Raw genomic sequence first — 24,284 nt, 5'->3', positions numbered from 1 at the left:
GGAGTGGTAGGTGACTGGGACAATATGGAATTCATGCATACATAGGCAATGATATTCTTCTTATCTGCCTTAGACGTCAGAACAACCCAGTGAGGCGGCACGGAGGTTGTGCGCGTGTGGGGTACGGAACAACAGTGAATCAAGGCTTGTTAAACTGATTGTCGCTATAGGAAGAAAATTTAAGTATTAGACCAGGCTTCCCAGGAGACGGCGGGTATTTGGGGATGGGTACTGAGCAAACAGCAGGTCCCTTCTTGAGTGCTGGAGAAGGCGCTGTTTAAGAAGGTAGGGCGCTACATAAGCAATGAGAGACGTTTTGTAGAGATCAGTTTAGCAAGGCAGGAGTGGTGGCCGTCTCCTGCCTAGCACCACAAACCGTAACAACTGCTACTCTTCAGCCAAGAAGATAACATAGTACGGGCACCCTGCCGCGACCCTGTTTGTGTATTCTTTCTTAAAACAGAAGGGGTTTCAGGCCCTTCAGCAACAAGATAAGGAATGGAACATGGCGGAACTAGCTTCACCCCTGTGTTACTTTGTCGTGCTCACCATTAAAAAGCTGAGATAAGATTAAGGACTGCTTCTATGTCACTACACGTCAAGCATTTCCAGCAAAGGTATGTTTTGTTAAGGTGCAATGTTTTTATCCCTTACCTGTAGCTGAGCCATCCATCTTCTCTCTTTCCTTGGGAAATCGTTTTTCTTCTCCTTCACATGCTACCCATTTCATTAACATCTGGCTGTTATAGTCAGATATCTTTTGTTCTTCAAAGCTCTCCTTACTCCGAGAGCCCGGACAATCTTTTGTACATGGCTCCTCCAGCTCTTCAACTTTTATGTGGTTAATGAACTTCTGGGCAACCTGGGAAGATGACTCATCCCCTACTTCAATCTTTACTACAGTAATGGAGCCTGGAGTGTGCTTAGAAGATGGTTGCTCTTTTTCATGCTTCGGCCACTCCTCCGACACCCAGTGACTCACAAAAGACGGTTCCTCCCCTTCTTCGACTTTCACCAGGACAACTGAGTTGTGATGGTCAGTGGCGGGTGTTCCATCTTCTCCTTCACTCTCCACCCTTTCTACTGAGTGCTTATCATTGGTAGAAGACTCCTCTGCTTCCTCGACCTTTATTTGGCACACAGAACCCTGACAATCACTGGTAGCGGCAGCTTCTTCTTTGTCAAGCATCAGACAGGGCAAAGAGTTCCCACACTCTCTGGTGGAAGGTTTCTCTCCTTTGTCACTCTTCACCAGCTCCATGGAGTTATGGCAATCGTTCACAGGTGGTACATCTTTTCTTTAGTCTTCAGCTGGCTGAAGAAGAGTTAAAAGACCCATCTAATTCTTTCGATGATCTTGCTTTTTACAGTCTGGTGAAGAATATCGTTAATTTTCAAGGTTACGAATTCTGGTAAAAAACAGAGAAACAAATGACATTTTAGGTCAGATGGCCATAAATATACTCCTCACAGCATGTTCTTGAATGTTTATGTTATGGCATGTCAGTTGACTTCTCTACCGTAGCAGCTTTAGCAACATCACACACATACAATTTCTATTTCTACTTGCTGGGTACCATCTGGTCTGTTCTACTTTTGCAGTTAGACTGATATCCTGCATAGATTACTTTTAATTAAAAAACCTACCAACGAATGTCAGTGTAATATCTCTCTGCATTAACCCAAAGCATTTTCTATTTGCAATTTTTGTTGGGTGTCTTTCCACAGCTGTAACATTCACGAATTACATTATTTAAGGGCCAACAACAAAACTGAAGTACAAAATCATGTACAATTTTAAATGTATGCTAATTTTTTCAGCTCAAAGGGGTGACATGCACATTTGCTTTTTAATTTGCAATTGTTCTGGCTTAAAAACTGAGTTCAATTGTTTTGTTTTGTGTATGACTTCTAGGGTTTAATTGAAATGATGCAGTTTTCCAAAGTCCTAGCCTCAAGGTTATGCATTTGCATCAAAAAGACTGACATTTTTTTCAAATATTTACTGAAGATTATTTCAAATATTCTCAATATAAGTATATCAACATTCCGACATTTCGATAAGACACGCACTGAATAAAATGATTTAAAAAGAAGCATCTAGTGCTAAAATATAAAATGCTGTCAATTCAAACTTCTTGCACACACATACAAAGGCCACAAAACACAGGCCCAGAATCCTGAACACTTTCACCAACCCACCAGACGCCTATGCTCTGCCTCACTCTCACACACTCCCCACATCTGCTAAAGTAAAACATGAGGTCGCTCATTCTTCTCCATCGCACGCAAGACGTGTATTTGATGGACCCAATGCCAAAAAGACAGGAGCAACAAGTTTCTACATTCGTTATTAAGCTGAAGTGCACGTTTTGAATACTTATGTTTCTATGTTGTTTATCCTGTTTTGGTTGTGCAGTAGTCACTTCTAATTAATATTATATTTCAATTAGAATGGCTGTACATCTTGTGTTGCTCATTTTTTTTCCCCAATCAATGTGTAACAGTTTGACCCACTGTTGATTTTAAGGATGGAGAGATGTTGAATCTAGTACTGGGATGCACTGTTGATTAAAGTGATGAGTTTTATCTCTTGTATTTTGATCTGGTTGTTCCCTGTGCAGATGCAGAAGATACTTCAAGATGGGATATTTTGCTAAATCTACATCCGAGTACCCACCTTCCAGTCTATAGTGACTATCTAATCTGCCATGCTGATGCCAGCAGCTCTATGTAGTAGGGTGCAGTGGAATGCTACTACAGTTTCTGAGGTAGCCCCCTACGTTCACGATTACCCTTGATTTCCTGTGCCATTTGTTCACTTGGGGATGAGATGTGGTTTAGTGGCATGAATGCAGACGCTGGCACATGGAGGGTTGAGTTTTTCTACCATCTGTGGCAGCTGACCAAAAACTGTTTGAGTCCGGGAAAATCATTTAAACTTTGTGGTCTTCAAATCAAAACTATAATGTAAATAAAGTTTAGGAATAAATATGTAAAAGATCGCATCTGATCCTGAATGGCTTCCATCCCTATTAATGCAGGACACACCCTTGCTCCCCAGGTAAGTTTGCATTATACAAATACCGATCCGTACATATATCCGCATCAATCTAGAGACTAATTGATTCATCTTTGTTTAGATTCTACTGAGATGACATAGGTCTAAGGGCATTTATGGCGACAGGGTGAGTCGTCATAAAGCAACTGGCTGAAACAGCAGCGTTGAGCTAACTCTCAGGGGATGCATAGAATGCCAACACCAGATATGAGGTTCAAAGTGACTTCCAGAGGGCTGCTGAATGTGTGATTTTCTATGGGTTCATTTATCGGAAGTGGCAGGGTGAAGGCACACCAGGGTAACAAAACCTGTGCCTTTCAACTTTTTCACAATTACCTATCGTCAAGATCAAAATTCTGCTTGCACCTCTGGCTGCTTACATTACTGCTACACTACAATGCAGCAATAGCTAAAATGTCACTCCTCTGATAGGATTTAGAAAATGGAACAACTCAGGTTTTATAGCGTTTTCCTTTTGTTCACAGCTTGCTCACTTCACATGTGATTCAGGTTTGAAGTATCACAATGAAAAACACAATTACAACTAGGCACATCGTCCTTATCACAGCCCTTATCCAAAAAGATGGCACAATCTCAGGAACATTTTTAACAAATATTTGTCCCCTATGAAACCTGAGTTTATCATAAGTAAAGGTGGTTTTCAGGAGCTCATGCTTGGCTATGAATCTCTTATTATACACAACAGCGGTCCCTATTTAAGAGTAGATAATGAGCGGAACGGAAATGAATACAGACCCGATCAGTCGTGTATTGGCAAAAAACTTCTCCAGCCGGACAGAGGTTCAATATTTAATTAAAGACACAATTTAAGAGATTGGAGCAAAGACAAAATACTGACCATGGGGCACAAGCCTGTGTCCAACTACAGAAACAATTTAAGACATACAGTTCGGGGGACATAAAAAGGCGGGAGGGGAGTTTTCAGGTAATGTTCACGGTTTGTTTTTCAAAAGGATAGGTAATTAATTAAACAAATCGCAAGTAACTGCTCTACATAAACAATTAAATAAAGGCTTGTGCCCCACTGTCAGTATTTTGTCTTTGCTCTTTGCAAAAGAAAAAAAAATACAAAGTCAGCGAACTTTATTAAAACAAACGCCTTAATAAGCAACCTCTGAAAAATCTGTCAAGTATAAAACACAAAAATAAAAGCTGCCTAACTCCTTCAGCCAATTTCGGTATTCAAATAAGGAAGAAGTTCATAGTTACACATATAAACAAACATTGGGAAAAAAAGTTAATATTGACATGGCTTCAGGTTGTGTATGGAACCTTTCACCACCGGAGACATTCCTACGTGCTGGGGGTGAGCCAGCACTTAAGTGGGAAGAATGGAGGGAGTATTTCTTCAACTACATCTCTACATTAGAGGAATATGAAGAAATTAAGACAAAAAAAAGTACAAAATGCTCATGCATTGGTTAGGAGCAGGCAGAATAAAGATATACAATGCAATTAATAGGAAGATTAGAGCAGAAAATGAAGGCGATGTATTTACCAACGCCATAGATGATCTCAATACATATTATAAACCAACAGTATGCATTGGTGTAGATAGTTATAAATTTTTCCATAGAAAGCAAGGAGAAGAAGAATCAATTGACGATTACGTTTCTGCACTCAAAAAATCTTGCGATAAATTGTCGCTTTGGTGCACTTCACAATGAGTTTATAAAGGGATCAGATAGTGATGCAGGGCTCTAACTCAAACATCCCAGACAATTTGTGGGCCAAGGGTGAATACCCACTACAAAATATAATAGACATTGCAAGAAAAGCCGAGCTCACAGGCCGTTGTGCCAAAGCAGTCCAATCGGCGAATAAAGGAAAAAAAGAAGGAGACAGCATAAGCAGGGTGTCTGACCAAGCATCTTACAACAAGCATAGTTGGAACAAAAGAAACAACAAACCAACATACAAAAGAAATGAAACAAAGAACTTGGGGCACTGCTTTTTTATTTATACAGATGCTTAAGCACATCTCACATGGCTAATGAATCAAAATGCCCCGCACGTGAAGCAAAGTGCACACATTGTGGCGTAAAAGGACATTTCATCAAGGCCTGCAATTATAGGAAGCCACAACATGTGAGAGTAGTGGAGTGCGCAGAAGATAATATTCAAAACGCCTCTGATGATGAAGACATAAACATGTTTATATTGAACATCAATGATGAACAGAGCAGCGATGTCAACGAAATTGGCGAAACAAAGTCAAATACTAAAACAAGGAAACCCATATGCTGCATGACAATTGGAGGCGTGGAGATCAACATCGGGGCAGACTCCGGATCACCATATACAATAGTCAATGAGGGTGTCTGGATGGAAAAATTCAAACCAAGCATCGGATAAAAACTTGAAAAACCTGATATAAATATCAGATTATTCACCGGAGAGCCCATCGACGTGTGTGGCTACAGAAAATTGCACTTTATATATAAAGGACGGGAGTCTGCAGGTAAACTTTACGTCTCAAAAGTGGGACCATCAGTACTTGGGTGGATGGACCAGAGGAATCTGGGTATCATCCTAGACCCCAGCAAAAGTGAGCCTGAGTTAAGTTTGTCTGACAACAATGACTATGCTATATCTTTGCTCAAAAAGTATCCCAAGGTATTTAGTGGGGATGTGGGAGTATTGAAAGGATATCAACACAAAATCAAACTAAAGGCAATCACAACCCCGATGGTACACAAAGCTATAAACATCTCGTTTGCCATAAGGGATGAAGCTAAGACCCAATTAGACAAGCTGATGAACGAAGGAATAATCGAAAAGTTGGAAGCATCTGAATAGGTCACACCTCTTGTTGTCGCGAAATAACCCAATGGCAAGTTGAGGCTCTGTGTAGATCTACGCGACCTAAATCAAAACATCATAGTGGAACAATATCTACTGCCAAAAATGATTGAGATGCTAGCTAACACTAAGGGCATCAATTGGTCCTCAACAAGCGACTTAAAATCCGCCTATCACCAGGTATCTCTGCACCGTGACAGTAAGACACTAACAACATTCATTACTCCTTTTGGGTGTTTTAGATTTACGCATGTACCTTTCGGTTTAGCCTCAGCGGCCGCAATGTTTCAAAGACTCATGAGCAACATCTTCGAAGAAGTTTCAGGAATACTACTCTTCCAAGACGACATCCTAATCATGGGCCAATCTAAGGACGAGCATGCAACAAGGTAGAACAGGTCTTATAAATCCTGAACAGAAAAGGTTTGACTGCAGAATATGCAAAATGCAAGTTATTCTGTCAGCTATCTTGGACACCAAATAACTGGCGAAGGAATCAGCCTGAAAAAAGAACTCACACAAGCCATAAAGGACTCACAAGTACCAGCCAACAAAGATGAACTGAGATCCTTCCTGGGATTGGTGGAGTTTTACTCCAAATTCATCAGGAACTTTTCACTTAAGATATATGTGTTAAGACAGCAACTAAAACTTATAAACAAATTTGAATGGACTGAAGAGTGCGAGAAAACCTTTCAGAATCTAAAAGCAGACATGTGCACAGCCTTAACTCTTTAAGGATTCAACCCTTCCTTACAAAACTTCGTAACCAATAACGCCAGTAACAAGGGGTTAGGCACAGTACTCATAAAGAAGGACACTATAGGAGTGGAATACACCATAGCTTTTGCCTCACGCTCACTGACTCCAGCAGAGGAAACATTTTCCGTAGTAGAACGTGAAGCACTAGCCTGTGTGTGGGCCCTGGAACACTTCAGCCAATATGTTTGGGGAAGAACAGTAAACTTATGCACTGACCACAAACCCTTAACAAAAGTACTCACAACGAAAGGTTTGTACACAGCTTCACCCAGATTAGCCAGACTATCAGTGCCCCTGCTTGACTACATGTACAATGTCCACTATGTCCCAGGCGTGAAAAATGTAGTTGCAGAATTTCTAAGCAGAATGCCCGTCGGAACAACCAGCGGCATCGATGTCAACGAAGTGGATGAATCTTGTATAGCAAATTTCCTTGAAAAATCCAGTGGAAACACAAAAGAAGAGTGGCTTTTGGAGCAAAGTAAGGATAATATCCTATTTACAGTTATACAAAAGATGACGGAAGGTTGGACAGACAAAAGTAAACTGACAGAACCTCTAAGACACTTCTGGGAAGTTAAAGACAAATTGTCACTAGAAAATGGGTTCCTATTGAGAAGTGGGAGATTTGTACCACCTAAAGACATCAGAACAAAAATACTTAAGTTATGCCATGAAGGACACTTAGGCATCACGAAGACGAAGAGCAGAGTCAAAAACATGTATTGGTGGCCAGGTGTTAGCCTTGAAGTAGAGAGAACGGTAAGGGATTGCAAAATGTCAATGGACTCTGACAAAACACAGGTGACATTTAGACCACCCCTGCACCCCATTCTCTGCCCATCCATGCCATAGGAGAGAATTGGCATCGATATTATGGGACCCATATCTGATGATTTTGAACAATGGTATGTGATGGTTATTATTGACCACTACACCAAGTGGCCAGAAGTAAAAATTGTCAACTAACCTGAAACACTGAACATAGTTAAGTTCATGGACAATACTTTTGCACGTGAAGTCTCCCCAAACAGATAGTGAGCAACAACGGAGCTCAATTCACTTCAGAGATATTCAAGGATTACATACTCAGGCACACTATTGCGCATAAGACGACATCTGTATATATTGCAGCGGGAAATGGAGCTGTAGAGAGATTCAACCAGGGCATATTACAACTCGCAAAAAGCTACAACCTCAACTGGAAACAAGAAATACTCAAAACAGTGTGAGCATACCGAATCACACCGTGCAAGACTACAGGACACTTTCCGTTTGAACTTATGCGAGGCAGAACTCCTCTTTCAAAGGACAATGTGGGCTGGGTTATGGCAGCTAGAAGAGTACACTGGTCTTCACAACAGGTCAGGCAAAGACTCACGTAGGCTCAGCTCAGGAACAAAACGACCTACGACAACAAGCATGGGTGCAAACACGTGGAACTCAAGGTGGGAGACGCCGTCAAGGTAAGGAAAAGTGGTCACATAGGGAAGAGTCAAGACAGATACACTGCCCCCCTGTCTGTGCGTGAAGTATACTGTAATTCTGCACTCTTGAGCGACGGTAAGGTATGGCACATCTCTGCCTACAGACATCCGGTGAAGAACCCGGAGCACACCAAGCCCACAGAGTTTACAGGGAACTCGCACGAGTCACCTAAAGGCAACATGGCACATCTCTGCTCCTCGGACTACTAGTTTCCTGCACAATCTACTACGACAGAATGCAACATTTCGTGGTCCACCTTTGCACCAGCGAATACATCGTCCAACCCGACTAGCGCAGAGAGAGAGTCAGACGCATGTTGCCAGTGGCGTCCGCAGGCGACGCATTACAGCTCATCAGCAGGAGCCGGGCAGGGAGGCTGCTAGGGTCACCGGCAAAAAGAAAAGACTATATTTGCGAATAGTCACATTGTATACATGTGTCTGTTCTACCCCTTTCATCTTTCCCTTCATTTCCTTAACCTCATCGCTGCGGCGCGAATTCCGCCGCAGTGCTGGGATTCCAATGGCGGGTGTGGTCGTGACGGCTCCCGGCCGTCGTCAGCACACGCCCACCGGGACTCATGACGGCCGGGAGCCGTCATCAGCATGGAAGAGGTTAAGGGGGAAGGTGTGTTCTGATTCTATGCCCGTGTCCCTCTCAGGTTGGCCTCGCAGGGTCCCTGCTCGGACGCCATACCCTCGGGGAGGTCACCAGCTGTCACCTGTCACGAGCAGCGGGGGCCCTCCGGGGCCTCCAGGGGCCTGGACTCACCCGAGGCGGCGCCTCCCCTCCGGCTCCACCGTCAGGTGCTCGGGCAGGCGCAGGCACGCCTCCCTCGAGCGCCTCCTTCCCTGAGAGGAGGCGGGGCGCTGAAGCTCGCCCAGCGGCCTCGGCCTCGGCTCCGGGCCCGGTCCCTCCTCGGGCGGCAGGGGCAGCACCGACTGCAGCGGCCCCTCGCGGGGGTTAGACTGGAATTAACTGCGCGTGCGCAGTGCGGGGATACTATACTACCCGCGTAGGTCAGGCGCTCTCCGCATGCGCGCAGTAAAGTACTATACACTGGCGCATGCGCAGCAGGAGCTGCAAGCTGACGTCTCAAGAAGTCCTTTGCTCCGAGCATGCGCAGTTGACGCGTCGGCCCCACACGTATTCTCACTGCGCATGCTCACATTTCTCCTTCGGAGCACTTTCTCGTTGCGCATGCTCCCTTTCTCAACAAGTGGTGGTGATTAGTGTCTTCTCTGCGCGCGCGCAGTAGGTGCACCGTCTCATCGAATCACCTTCTGAGTCGTAGCCTTTCTTCCGGGTGTGTGCAAACCTAAGTGGCTCAGCACTGCGGCTGCGCACACCACACCTGTCCAGCAGCCTGCCACAGATCAACACCTGGACACTGGACATAGCCAGGGATCACAACTGGACTATACCAGGTCACAGACAGAGATCACATCTGGACTGCACCTGATCACTGCCAGAGATCACACCTGGGCTGCACAGAGATCACATCTGGACTGCACCTGATCACTGGCAGAGATCACACCTGGACTGTACAGAGATCACATCTGGACTGCACCTGATCACTGCCAGAGATCACACCTGGGCTGCACAGAGATCACATCTGGACTGCACCTGATCACTGGCAGAGATCACACCTGGACTGTACAGAGATCACATCTGGACTGCACCTGATCACTGGCAGAGATCACACCTGGACTGTACAGAGATCACATCTGGACTGCACCTGATCACTGGCAGAAATCACACCTGGACTGCACCTGATCACTGGCAGAGATCACACCTGGACTGCACCTGATCACTGGCAGAAATCACACCTGGACTGTACCAGGTCACAGACAGAGATCACACCTGGACTGTACCTTCTCACTGCCAGAGATCACACCTGGACTGTACCTAGTCACTGCCAGAGATCACACTTGGACTGTACCTGAGCACTGGCAGAGATCACACCTGGACTAAATCTGATCAATACCAGAAATCACATCTGGACTGTACCAGGTCACAGACAGAGATCACACCTGGACTGTACCAGGTCACAGACAGAGATCACACCTGGACTCTATCTGGTCAAGATCACACCTGACCTGTACTTGATCACCGCCAGTGATTCACCTGGACTTCACTTGGTAACTAGAGAAGGATACACCCCTGCCACTGGGCAGGATGTCCCAGCAGGAGTCAGACGAGGTAAGTTCTGCCCTCAGCAGGTTGGTGGGTGGTTTCTTTCAGGCAGCACTTGATAATCTTAGACGATCTGTTTTCAAACGGCAGCAGTGGATGAAAAACGTGCACAAACCCTCCACAAATGTTGTCAGTCAGAAATGTTGAAAGGTGCTACACCAGACAACACTTCTGTTGCAGCAATATAAATATATATATGTATGGGCACATTGTTTAAATATATATATATATATATATATATATATATATATATATATATATGCACACCACTCTTTCTCTGTTTCTTCAGAAGAAAACAACGACGCCGTGTATAGCTGCCAAAGATTAATTTAATTCGGCCTCAATCAAACGCGTTTCAGCATGTCCTTGCTGCCTTGTTCACCGATATTTACAAAAGTAAGAAGCAGCCATTTTAAACTTCTTTCAATACGTGTTAAGCTACAAAAAATTAAAAGTGTAGACAGACTCGTAGTTTTTTACAAGCATTTCGTCGTTTGTAAAAATTACAATTCATAATGACAAACTTCAGATACTTTTGCCTGAATAACAATTAGCCAACCAGAACTATTAATTCAATTTGCAAACCAGAACTGTTAATACAATTCGGTATAGTCTAACAAGTTGCTTCTCCATCTCCATCGATTGCAACCTGCAAAACACTAGTGCGAAGTGTTATTGTCTCACTTGTCACAATAAAGTTTAAAAAAAAATTCAAACTTCATTATTACAATTACTCCTCAAGCCCCAGTGGGCATGTCAACTTGAATAAATAACATCATTCTATGACGGGTAATGAATGAACACTTTTATATCCAGCCCCAGTGGGCAAAACTTCCCTCCTTTTTATAAACTGGGTACAAAAAAACACACATCACACAAATCTATCTTGATATCATAAGAATTTGTGTCTGGTTGAGCCATACACTTGCTTGTCTGTCATAATCGTGCTTTAAAAACATATAAAAACATGGTTTGCAGATTATCGTCATTGTCATTTAATTTATCTCCTATTTACAAATGCGTGTACATATCCTCCTCCATATTCAGCCCCTCCGGTTGCCTTGAATTCAATTCTATTATATATCTTGATTCCAATTTACGGAGTGCTTTTTCACGGTTATCACCTCTTATGTCTTTTTCCACAGAGTCTATTACAAAATAAGAAAGCCCAGAGGCATCCTTATTGTGAAATCTTTCAAAATGGCGGGCCACAGGATATGCCCGGTCTCCATTTTTAATTGCCCTCAAATGTTGAAGCACACGTTTGTGGGGCTCTAGGATTGTGCTGCCCACGTACTGCAAGCCACATGGGCACTGCAGCACGTAGACTGCAAAATCCGTTTTGCAACTAAATTTGCGTTTGGTTTTCCTTACGTCATTGGAAGTACCACCTTTATATTCTTTGATATTTATTCCATGGCGACAGGCTTTGCATTTCGTACATTTTACAAAGCCTTGCTGTTTATCCAGCCAGGTTCCCTTTGTTATCTTTTTCCTCATTCTGTTCTTTACAAGCGCCTGTCTGAAAGATTTCACAAGTCTAAAAGTAATCTCTGGTCTACGTGGGACTGTTTTGCCAAGCACAGAATCCTTTTTAATTAAATGCCAGTGGTGATTCAGAATACTTCTTACTTTTTCCTGTTGCATACTGTATTGCGTAATCAGTCTGCACTGATTTCTCTTCTCATTTTTCTTTTTCGGAGCCCCGAATAAGATGTCATCTCTATTTAGTTTGTTTACTCTAGAGATTGCTGAATCAACCCATTCACCTGGATACCCTCTCCTTTTGAACCTTCCCTTGAGATTTTCAAACTCTACCTCGGTTTCCAATATCTCACTGCAATTACGTTTAGTTTGTATACATTCTCCAAATGGTATGCTCTTTTTGAGATTAACCGGAGGGAAACTCGATGCATGCAGCACCGTGTTTGCTGCAGTGGGCTTCTATACAATTTTGTCGACATTTTACCATTGTGGATGTATACTGTTAAATCCAAGAAATTGACCTCTGTTTCAGATACCTCACTTGTAAATTTGAGGTTGAGGTTATTTGACTGGATCCTTGTAATAAACTCATTAACTCCATCAACTGTCCCTTTCCACACCAAAAATAAATCGTCGATAATACGACTCCAGTGCATAATATGCACATCACATTCCAATTGGTACTGCTTCCGGATCACCTGCTCCTCCCACCAGCCCATATGCAAATTAGCATAGCTGGGGGGAAGCAGGTGCCTGTTGGACTTTGGCCCTTAGGGCAGGTTCACCCCTAGACTTTTTGCGTGAAATGGTGACCTGGCAATGGTGATTTTTGGGATTCTGCGCACTTTCACTGTGTCCCAGTGGAAAGTGCGTGCGCACTCTGAGTGCATGTGCTGAGCTAGGCCTGCCCGCCCATAGGAATGCATGGGGAATGTATGTGTCCCTGGTAGTTCCTGATGCGTGGGGTGTACAGGCTTGAGTCTGGTATGTGTGAACTCGTGAGAGTGAATGCTGCGCAACGGTGTATGCAGCATGTATGTGTCTAGTAGAGAAGCGCCATTTCTAGACATGGCTGTACGTGTGCTGTGAGGGTGCTGGCGTGTGATTGGCTGGAGCTGGCTGGCATGCCAGGCTCCAGGAAGTCTGGATGGGTCTGCCCGGTGGTGAGTGGGAGATCTGCATGAGTAATGTGTGGGAGGAGTGTACCTGTGTCCTGGATGGGCTGGGTTTTCCCCACACAATGCTGGCTCCGCCCCCCTGTGGTGTGTCTAATGACCCAAGCCCTGCCAGTGAATAGAGAGGGTGGTTGAGGTAAACAGAGTACTCAAGAACCAGCTGCGACTGGTTCCGCCCCCACTCTGCACCCTTGAACAAAGGAATGCACTGTATAAAAATGGGGCTGTGTCCCCACTGAAATTGTTCTTGTTCTTGTTCCAGGATCCTGAGGGGGGCTGCTGCTGCTGTCGCTAGGCCAGAGGACCGCCACTTGGGGTGTCTCCCTGCCTGGAGACCCAGTGTGCTGGCTCTGGGCCCAGCCTTGCCCCCTGCCCCCCCTGAAGGGACTTTGCTGGATCTTTTTATTACTTCTAGCGCTGGGGAGCGCTTTCTGATTTCCCTAGCGCCTGGAAGCGCTTCGTTTTCCTTCTAGCGCCTAACAGCGCTTTATTCGGGCTGTAGCGCTTGGGAGCGCTTTGCCTGCTACAGCCGGTGCCCACCCGGCGTGTGCCCGCTTGATTGGCCGATTCTGGAAGTCCTCTGGCGAGTGCCCACCTCGACAGGGACCTGGCCGCCATGGCGAGAGCCCACCTCGCCTAATATTCAATTCCTGGAGGGAGCCCACCCCTCGTTTGCCTGCTCGAGAATCGCCGCCGCCCGGCCCGCGACCAGGAAGTCAGGCAGGCCGGGGGCGGTACTGCGGGACACCTCTGACGTCATTCCCGGGCCGCGCTCTGATTGGCTGCTGGCCCGGGACCTGACGTGTAACCAGGAAGAGAGAGCGGCGCCTGCTTTCTCGGGGCTCCCGGGACCGAGGGGGAGCCCCGCCTGCTGCCGTGAAGAGGAGACCGGTAACTGAATCCAGGCCCAGGCGAGAGCCTACCCCGCGCTGGGCCACACCAGAAAGAAGACCGGCGGCAAGAGAACCGGTGAGTGCAGCTCCAAAGGGGACAGGGGGGCCGTCGGGGCACATTGCCGGTGCCCACGCCCCCACCTCCGGTGTGTAGAGCCTGTTGAGGCTCAGGAGGCATATCTTGGTATCCGAGCCCCCGAGCGGGGCTCCTACGTTGCCGGCATTTCCTGGGGGCACTTAACTGTTTTCAGAGTCCCCCGTGAGGGACTCCAATGATCCAGGGGCATTTGTGAGATTGCGAGTTCCCAGGAGGGGGACTCCAACGTCGGGCCATATTTGTAGTTAGGAGCCCCGAAGCTCCAGGGTCCCATGGTTATTTTCAGAGCCTAGAGAGGCTCCAGAGACGGCCGCATTTGGTGTTTGAGCCTGAAAGGCTCTAGGGGGCACAAGTGATTTGGCCAGAGCCTGCTGCGAGGCTCCAGCGTGTGGCCCCATCCTCACACAGCTGCCCAGCACTTTGTGGGCAGCTGCCACGTTTAGGCCCCCCCTAACTTTGGACACAGGGCGTCCTAGCCCTAGAGAGGCCAGTTGGCCTAGGGACAGTCACAGGTGGTGACTAATGTGATTTGGCGCAATTGTTCTTACACCTCTGAATGTATTGTTGATGCATCATGTGTTTTCCTCCTTTACACCTCTGAATGAATGTTATGCATTGCATCATGTGTTTTCCTCTTACACCCCTACAGGTATTGTGATACATAGGTGGTTGTTTTCTCCCTAGTGCAGGTGGTGCTAGTGAGGTCCTGTTACCAGTAGTTACTGGTTGTGTGCTATTTTGTGCTAAAGTAAATTTATATTCTATGTACTAAGTGCTATTTCTGAAAGTGCTACTTCTGATTCCTGACAGTGGTCCAGGTGGCCCTGTCTTGTAAATATCCCCTTGTAAATTCTGCCCGTGCCTCTGGCACATTGTAAAGTGTGTGTTTTATCTAATGTGTTTTGGTGTAATACAAAGGCTATTTTTATATAACCTTGTGTGGAGTTTCCTTTGTGGTGGGCCTTTGGTTGTTGTTGCTGGGGTGCGTGCGCAAATACTTAGCCTACATCGCCTCCAAGTTTAGCCTTGCTGCTCGCGCCACGTTACCTAGAGGGTGAGTAGGGGTTATCTTGGCGTGTAACTCCCTTGCCCTGACTTGGGAGTGGTGGTCTCTGACTGACTTTGGCGAAAGCCCTGGCCGGCCGGGGATCCCATTTCCAACAGTGCCCATAGCAGTACCACAGATTTGGTGGTATAGGGTGTCACCAAATAAAAAGAAATTACTCTTTAGGCAAGTCTCAACCATCTTTAAAAGCATCTCGGTATGAGCCCATAACCGAATAGATCTATTCCTCAAAAAGTGTTTGACTGCCCTTAGGCCATCTTCATGCCTTATACTAGTGTATAATGTGGTGACGTCAATAATGAGCAATAGGTAATCATCCTCCCTGGGTAAATCATAAATTTGTTTCAGAAAATCCCCTGTATCCTTCAAATACGAGGGTAATGATTGCACCTCTTTCATTAGAAAAGAATCTATGAATTTAGACGTATTCTCAAAAGCACTTCCTATTACGGAAATGATTGGGCGCCCTGGGGGATTGTCTCAATTTTTATGCACTTTAGGAATTAGATAAAGTACAGGAGTAACCGGCTTATCAATTGTCAAAAACGTATATTCATCGTGACTCAATAAACCTTCTTCATACCATTTTAGCAAAAGACAATTGAATTTCTCATGGCAGACAAGCATAACCGATTCTTTGCTCTTCGTATAACATGTTGGATTATTCAATTGTTTATAAGCCTCTGTTAAATATAACTGTCGATCCCACAAGACCAAATTACCTCCCTTGTCAGCACAGCGTATTATACAATCATCATTTTCTGACAACCTTTTAATCAATTTATGATGCGCTTGTTGTTGCTGTGTATGAGGTGAATTTTTAGTTCTTTTTTTCTCTTTGCTAATCTGTGAATTCAGGTGTTTGATATCATTAATTACAAATTCATTGAAAGCATCAATCGCATCTTTACTTGTCATTGGTACAAAACGAGAGCTTGGTCTAAAACCAGTCACTGCTCCGTCATTGATTGTCACTCCTTCCTCCTGTGCGATTACGCTTATGTTAGTCGTATCCATTTCACTGTTGAGATTATGTAAATCCATCCACAAATCCATATCTCCCACAGTCATTTCTACTTGTGGTTCGCCCTCGGTCACGGTAAGATTTGGTCCTCTCACTGGTGGGTTCAAAAGGAAATGTTTTTTAAATTTTAATGTTCGTGTGAACTTGAACAGATCTATGCGCGTTTGCACATAGTCCATGTCTGCATCCGGGCAAAATGATAGTCCCAAAGTTAAAATTTCTTCTTCTTCCTCAGTGAGTACTATGTTTGTAAGGTTTATGATACTAGCTTGATCATTCACATTTATATTTAATTCTTGTTGCCCTTCTTTTTCTGCGGCTGCCCTCCTTCTACGGGCTGCCCCCTTCCACCTCCTGTTCCTTTGCCTTTTCCTTTTCCCCTTGCTGGTGGGATATACCGTGTTGGTTGCCTTGGTCTTAAATTGAACTTCCATTCTTCGGATAAAAAAGCAAATTCATCTACAACTGTGGGGACAATCTTGATTCTCTGCATACCTGTTTCTTCCTCCAAATCTGTGTCAACTTCTGAACTCTGCAAACTACTTTGACCAGAATGCAGTTCTTTGGAGGATTTGCCGACTTTGGACATATTTTGTCTCCGTATGCTGTCAAACTTTTTGGCAAAAGTATAGATTTGCCCCCTCTCGTATATATATGATTTGTCAAATAGAGTGCCCCACCTAATATGCTGCAGTAGTCCGGAGCTCTCAAATACACATAAATCGCATCAATTTTGAAAAAAGTTATTTGTTTCCATTTATTACAAAATATATAATATATAGATGAGTATCGAAAATATACAATCATACATATATAATAATGCTGACATACAACATCCAATATTTAGTCATGCCAACAGATACACTATATGAATAAATTAAGTTTTATTGATACTGAGGCCTTCCAGCGCTGAAAAATAGAAAAGTAGAGAGCAAAGCAGCGGATACCCTGCTACGGAAGCGTCCCGAAAAGATGAGTTTTCAAGAGCTTCCGGAAAGCCAGAAGATTGTTGTTCTCTCGAAGGGCAAGGTGGAGAGTGTTCCAAATTCTAGCGGCATTGAACGAAAAGAAGTGTCCGCCCCATCTTGATCTTCGTATTTTCTTAGGGGTAGCCAAGCATAGAGAGCTGGAGCGCAGGGTTCTGTGAGGAGAGTAGGGGGTGACCAGAGCATGCGTAATAGCTGGACCAGTCTTCCAGATGGCTTAATGAGCTAGGCACATAGCTTTAAAATGTATCCTGGCCTGAATGGGAAGCCAATGAAGCTTCCTCAAGGCTGGTCTTGCAGACTGCCATCACGGTGTCCGGAAAAGCAGCCGCGCTGCACAGTTCTGTGTTACTTGCAGTTTCTGAAGAGTAGACTGAGGGCACCGAGATATAAAGCATTCCCATAGTCCAGGCGAGACAGTACCAGGGCCTGTACCATGTTGTGATGTCCACAAAGATGGACATAGTGCATCTTCTTCCATCTTTGATGCTCATCTATATATTATATATTTGGAGTGTATAGAAAGAAATAACTTATTTCCATATTGATGTGATATATGTGTATTGGAGTGCTCCGGACAACTACTGAATAATCTGTTTTCAGGCTTGCTCCTGTTGGAGGATTCCACCCCTGCCGATTGTGGCCCCCACATATGTGAATACAGTCTAATTTTACCAAAATATCTGCACAATGTATCTTTTAATTAAACAGCAACTTGCTTTTTATTGTTCCCTTTGTCTCCGAAGCTACGGTCCTGTTTACCATTTCCAACAGAATATTTTAAAAGTTTAATTTTTTTAGTAGCGTATATTTGAGGGAATTCAGGTGGAGTAGCGTGTTTTACAAACACATGAAGCCACAGAAACGCTCATGTTATTTTTAAAACACACAGCACAAGTGATATTATTGTGTTATTGTCTATGCTGCAAAAAATAATCGATCCAATGTAGGTAGTGCGAATCAGGTAAATCGTAAATCCGTATTTGTAAAGCGCAAACTACTCACCCTTACGAGTCTCAAGGCGTTGGGGGCCGTCATGGAAATGAAGTGAGCTATTGCCCAGAGTCACATGGTGCTGAGCTGAGCTGCCGCTAGAGCCGGGGATCGAACCGTGAACCCTGTGCTCCGAAGTCAGCTGCCCTGGCCGCTGTGCCACACCTCTCCATGCCGCACAAATCAGTATCACAGAAGTGACGATGGGGCTCCTTTCCTGAATAATTAAGACCTGGAAGCATTATGATTACCACGTGCACCATACTTTGTAAACACTTTTTTCATGTATAGTGCAAACAAAGAAATGACGTGCAGCCCACTGTGTGTCACTTTCATGATTCTGAATTGTGATTGGTTCTCACTGATGTCGGTATAGTCCATCCGTATGACATAGACGCCTTCCAAGACAAAGGGGAGGTGTGCCTTCTTGTCCAGTTTGATTTGTCTGATGCTTTTAGCACTGTGGGACTTCAAAGACTCAAGCACTACCTTCTAGGGCATTGCTCTACTATCTTTATGTAGATCTGCAGAGCTCAGTTGGTTTACATTTTTCTAGGTAGATGTATATTAAAATTGACCTCAGATCCCAACTCATTAGCATGTGGCTAACCTCAAGGATACCTTTTAGACCTTAATGTTATTTAACCTACATTGGGACCACTGAGATTAATAATGGAATAAGCAGGGGTTTCAAAACACCTATTTGCGGGTAATACCCAATTCTATTAAAAAAATCCCCAAAGTTCAAGATCTTCACAATTTGAAACAATGCACATTGAAACGTCACCTGTTGTTACACTCTCATTTATTTATTGAGACTAAACTCTGAAACAACAGAATTCAAATCACTTTAACCCGTTGACCGCGGTGCGAATTCCGCAGCGGTGCGGGCGAATTAGTGAGTGGGCGGGGTTTGGACGGCCCCTGGCCGTCCTCCGCACACGCCCACTGTGACGTTGGAAGGGCGGGCCCGTCCGACGCATGGAACGGGTTACGGTCAGAAATATCAGAATATCTCTGAGTACTGGTCGGTTGCACAGACATGTCTGGAGTCATGGTTTGTTTGTCTTCCAAAGTCCCTTCTCTAGGTTTCTGGCTGGTTCCCAACCCAACCACCTCTGCTCACATTCAGTTCACTGTCAAATCCATCAAAATGGTCCTCCCTGGAGGCCAGACTTACATTCAGATCCACACGTGCCATATTTAAAGCCCTAATACCAGAATACCTTTACTGCCTCCTAAAGAAAATTCTAGCAGCGTAAAATACCTCAAGTGCAAAAACACTGTTAGACGGAGGCAAAAAAATGTACGCCTCATGTCATGCTGCAGCTTGAAATCATTGCTGGGTCTACCACCACACTGTGCAACGCGTTGCTGGAAGGCCCGAGAGGCATCAGGGGCCTGCCTCTGTGACACAGAGAACTAACACCTTTATTTGCTCTATTCCAACCTGTGAATACTCCCTCAGTTCACCTGCCTTCCTCAGTTCACTTCTTTTTTGCCCTCCTTCCATTCTGCTACCTCATCCCCTCAGACATTCAATGTTATTTTGTTCTCTTCCATGTTCCTTTCCCTTCCTCCCCCTCGCCTTCCTTCACTCAACAATCACATTGTTCTTCCTTCAGCTCATCTTCATTCTTCACCCCTGGTGTCTTCTATTTTGCTGGGTCCACCCTTCCTTTTTCGCCTTGCTGCTCCTTCTCAGGACGGCCTGCTAGTCTTTATTGTTTATTTGTTGTTTATTCCATGGCCTCACTGTAAAGAGTCCCCTTCTCAAGCTGTTTTACGTACAGCGGGTCCTGCGTACACCTGCTTGGTGGACCTGCGCTGAATAAAAATGTAAATAATGACATAATTGATGAATATCAGATGTCTGCTGCTCAAGAAGATGACTTCTAAAGTCTCCCATCCCTGTATTAGGAGCTGTGATTGTCATCACCCTTGGGTACCATCTGTACCTCTCTCAGAGGATTTCGCAAAGAGGACAAAAGATGTTGGATTATGAATATAAAACAAATCTTACTGATGAGCTTTCCAAAGATCAGCCTCTGAGAGTCTGTGTAAGTGAAGCGTATCCTGATTATTTAGGAAACATAAACCTCTCGCCAGAAGAAGCGTGGAAGGGATTGCGTTTGTTTCTGATCATGCACACCCATGGGAAGGCGGCAGGTTTGCATTTCATCAAATTCAACAAGAGCAGACAGAGGAAAACGAAAGCATAAGTCTGGGGTGTGATCCGCGATGTCTGTGCGACATTCTGCAATCGGCGAATATTCTGGTGGTGGATGCCGAGCATACAGCATGTGACCCAGAACGAGCAGTGGGACTAGAGTTGTGTGTACAGTGCCCCCCTCGCTCCCCGCAGCGCCTTGAGACCCTCATGGGTGAGTAGCTGCGCTATACAAACCCCTGATTTATTGATTGATTGAGTGTGTGAAACTCAATGAATCTTGGTGCACACATACATATTTCAGGGGTGCAACAGGGTGTCCTTTTGACACCTGGCACCCTTGAAATTGCATTTGCAATTTGCGAGTACCTAATGGGTACTCGCAAATTGCAAATGTCTTCCCATTCATTCCTATGGGCCTCTAGGCCCATGGGAATGAATGGGAAACTATTCCTTAATTGCGAATCGCAATTTGCGATCCGCAATTAAGGAATATTAAGGAATCGCAATTAATATTGCGATTCCTACACACACATTCCATTTTGCGAGGTCTTAATAGCGATTCACAAAAATTGCTATTAAGGACTCTCAAAATGTGTTTTAAATACATATGCCCCATAATGTTTAAGGACAGAAGGCGGAGTCTACGTGGCGGTATTTGGACCTGTGACCTACAGGCTGCACTCGTACTTACACACTCTTCAGTAGTGAGTGACAATCCAGCTATTGTAAGCGAACTTAGTTCAATTAATATTTGGTATTTCACTTTTACTAAGAAGTGGGGATGTGCCTACTAGAAATGTTTGCACACAATTGTTTGTTCTGTTTTCTTTTTAAGCAACAATCATGAATTGTGTAAAGTATGTTATGTCTGGCTAGCAGCTCATATCTTCAAAGTTGGTACCCCGGAGAGAGGGGGCGGTGCTACTAGTCGAAGCGATATTGTGTTTTAGAGGACACATTTTCATTAACAACTGAGTTGCTCAGAAAGTGCCTTGTTCTGTTTCAGACGCAGGTGGCGTTCCATGATCCGTCTGCTTGTTTCTCCCAAGAGGAGTGGAGGCTGCTGCAGGAATGGCAGAAGGAACTTTACAGGAATGTGATGAAGGAAATCCACCAGGCCCTAATCTCACTTGGTAAAGCTATGTTCTTTCTTTTAATACATTTTTTTATTTGGTTTTAGGTAAATGAAACAGAATCAGGTCACTCAGTGTTTCAAATGATAAGAAAACCTAATCTACGCAGTGTTCAAAATATCCTTCGGAAGGTAAGCTGGGCCTAGAAGTGCACTGATATAGCGCCTTCATTCTTCCGTGACCACGAGAACTGTAAATGAAGGCCAGCAAGGCTGTGTGATCCCTGAGACCTTCAAAAGCCAAAGTGGTCAATCCATGGACCCCAAGTCTTCCCATTATCTGCAGACACCCCCACCCGCTCCCGTGACGCACCCTCTCTGCCACCACATACCGGTCCTTCTTTTACCAGGATTTGACGCCTGGTGGATCAGGGCGACCCTTTTTCTGTGTAATGTCTTTTTAGGCCACATCCAATCCCAACTTTACTAAGGACATTCAGTTTCTGGCATTTCAACCTAAGATTATCCTTCTATCCGTTATTCCAATATGTGTCCGATAACTTCCTTCCAAGACCACTCAAGGAATCTAGAAGATGTGTCTGTGGCGTCTTTCACTTCTGGATTCTCAGTGGATATTTTGATGTTCTACACTGGGCCTTTCTTAAAATTATACAGTCGCACATTTCCTCCGTCCTAATGATACGTTCTTGTATAGGTCAAGTAGCTATCCTGATATAGTAGTAGCTATCGTGATATACATGGTAGTGGTGACTGACAGGCTTTATCAGAATGCTAATTGTTTTTGGACCCTGTGTGGCTGCGTATGACGTTCCTGTCCCTCCCAGCCAGCGCAGAACAGTTGCAGACTTCTCAGCCAATGTTTAAAAAAAAAAAAAGCTTATTAATATTCCATGAAGAGTCGTGAAAACATTGCATCAACAATACGAACAAGGGGGGCTGGCGGCACCTGATTTTGAGCTATACTATTTATGTGCGCGGGCATAGAATGCCACTACTGGCTCGGCCCTCCTCATACATGGCGCAGCTGCCACTGAGCAGGATGAACCTCACCCAGCGCCTCTTCAGATCCTCAGTGGACGGGGCTGGGGGAGAGTCACGCGGTGCATGCTACGTAGTTGGCATGGGTGGGTATACGTAATGCTATGGAGGAAGGGAACGCTGTTGACCTCATGAAGCCCTTACTCACTACCATTGGCTGCTGAGCACGTTCGGCTCTGGCTGTAGCCACAGTGGTCACATTCGAGGTAAAATCCATGGGAGATTCACCCCTGGCGGTGGTTATCTGCCGGCCATGGGGATAGCAGATTGAGACGAGTCCCAGCTCTAGGTACATCTCTCCATATGTAGAGTCGTCCACTGCTCCACCTCCCCGGAGGCGCCTCCGGATACCAAGGATCGATTGTCCTTCTTACAACCCCGTCTCACAGACATCTGGAGACTCCTTTACACATGACAACACAGATGACAGCACCTTTACTCCTGCCGGGGCCAAAGCTCGTGGGAGATGGATCTGGGACGCTCTCTCATGCCTAAAGAATGGACATTTTGTTGTACACAAACAGTAAACTGAGTCCCAATGGCCGACTTCGACTCCTTCATTTTAAATTCCTGCATCGGGTATATAGAACCCGCCCCAGCTTCATGCCTGGGGACTGCGAGCGAACGCCAACTGCATTAGATGAGCTTGGCACTATCCATCCATAGTTGCCTACTGGGAAGGGGGTTCTAGGCTGGTTCAGAGATGGTAGGGAAATCATTGCCCCATCACAAAAGCTGGCACTGCTAGGCTGTACGCTCGTGGCTGAGTGTGAGGACAGACGATATGTATCCATTGCCTTATAGATGGCGAAAAGGCTGGTAGCATGCCATGGGGGCAGGTGTCTCCGGCCTCCGTGCAAGCATGGATCCATGATTGCGGATATTGTCAGGAACAGCTGCTTCAGTTTTATGACTGTTCTACCCTACACTGCCTTCCTGGTACTGATGGGCAGGTGTTGACAGCCGTGCAAGAGTGGGACCACCCCATGGGGGATTTACCTCTTACCAAGTGGGGAATCCGTTAGAGTGGTGCTAGGCTTCTCTCATGCAATTACAGTAGGTTGAGTGGACATTATATTGGGCACTATATAAGGTCTACTGAATTTATATGTGTTAATGTGATGCAATGCACTCTCTTGAACAATGTTGTTTCTTTTTCGCTCTTTTTAACTTTTGCATTATATTTTTCTGGGACAGATGTACGATCATTTGCTTTTGCGTCTCGCATTTTGTGAAAAATTGTGTGTCGCAATTTGAGTCGCAAAAGCAAATGTACAACAGTGTCAGAGACACTGTTAGCGATTCCCAATGGGGTCGCAAAATGCGAGGCTCATGAATATTAATGAGCCGCTCACAGTTTGCGACCCCATTGGGAATAACAGGCCCTCCCAGGGATGGTGGCCTGCTGGGCTCAGCAGACCTATATGTCTGGGACTGCTTTAAAATAAAGCAGTTTTTTTTAAATATGCAGCCCGGTTTCCTTAAAGGAAAACGGGATGCATTTAAAAAATAAAAAATAAAAGGTTTTCATTTTAAAGGGCAGGTAGTGGTTCCTGGGACCACTGGCTGCCCGTAAAAGTTATTTTTGGAGCCAGTCACAAAGGGGAAGGGGTCCCCTGGGGAACCCTTCCCATATGCGACTCCATTACAGGGCGGTAATTTGCGGGTGTTTTGCGACTGCAATTGCGGTCACAAATCATTCTTACATAGGGTAGAGACTCTCTATTAGGAAGGGTTGCCCTTGGCACAACCCTTCCTAATAGCGACTCGCAATTCCTAATTAGTGAGTCGCAAATAAATTGCGACTCGCTAATTAGGAATTGTACATGGACCTGTAACATTTTGCATGCGCAAACAGGTCGCAAACCCGTTTGCGCATGCAATTTAGGGTCATACATCTGGCCCTCTGTCTTTATTCTGATTCTACTCTT

At 45.0% G+C, this 24,284-nt stretch overlaps 2 protein-coding genes across 2 annotated transcripts in view; one reads left to right on the top strand and one right to left on the bottom strand.

Annotated features, from left to right (window-relative positions):
* Nucleotides 1–24,284, bottom strand: part of LOC144769988 (uncharacterized) — a 240,104-nt gene that overhangs the window by 33,998 nt on the left and 181,822 nt on the right. Inside the window, exon 9 of the mRNA XM_078654184.1 lies at nt 655–1,298. Coding sequence (XP_078510310.1) covers nt 655–1,298 — 644 coding nt within the window. The remainder of the gene's footprint in view (nt 1–654; nt 1,299–24,284) is intronic.
* Nucleotides 9,500–24,284, top strand: part of LOC144770939 (zinc finger protein 181-like) — an 89,983-nt gene continuing 75,198 nt past the window's right edge. Inside the window, exons 1-2 of the mRNA XM_078655774.1 lie at nt 9,500–10,336; nt 21,229–21,355. Coding sequence (XP_078511900.1) covers nt 10,313–10,336; nt 21,229–21,355 — 151 coding nt within the window. The 5' untranslated portion in view covers nt 9,500–10,312. The remainder of the gene's footprint in view (nt 10,337–21,228; nt 21,356–24,284) is intronic.

The sequence above is a fragment of the Lissotriton helveticus genome, chromosome 7, assembly GCF_964261635.1.
Source record: "Lissotriton helveticus chromosome 7, aLisHel1.1, whole genome shotgun sequence".
NCBI lineage: Eukaryota > Metazoa > Chordata > Amphibia > Caudata > Salamandridae > Lissotriton > Lissotriton helveticus.
The sequence above is the reverse complement of the archived record's forward strand: the minus strand, read 5'-3'. Positions and strand labels throughout refer to the sequence as shown.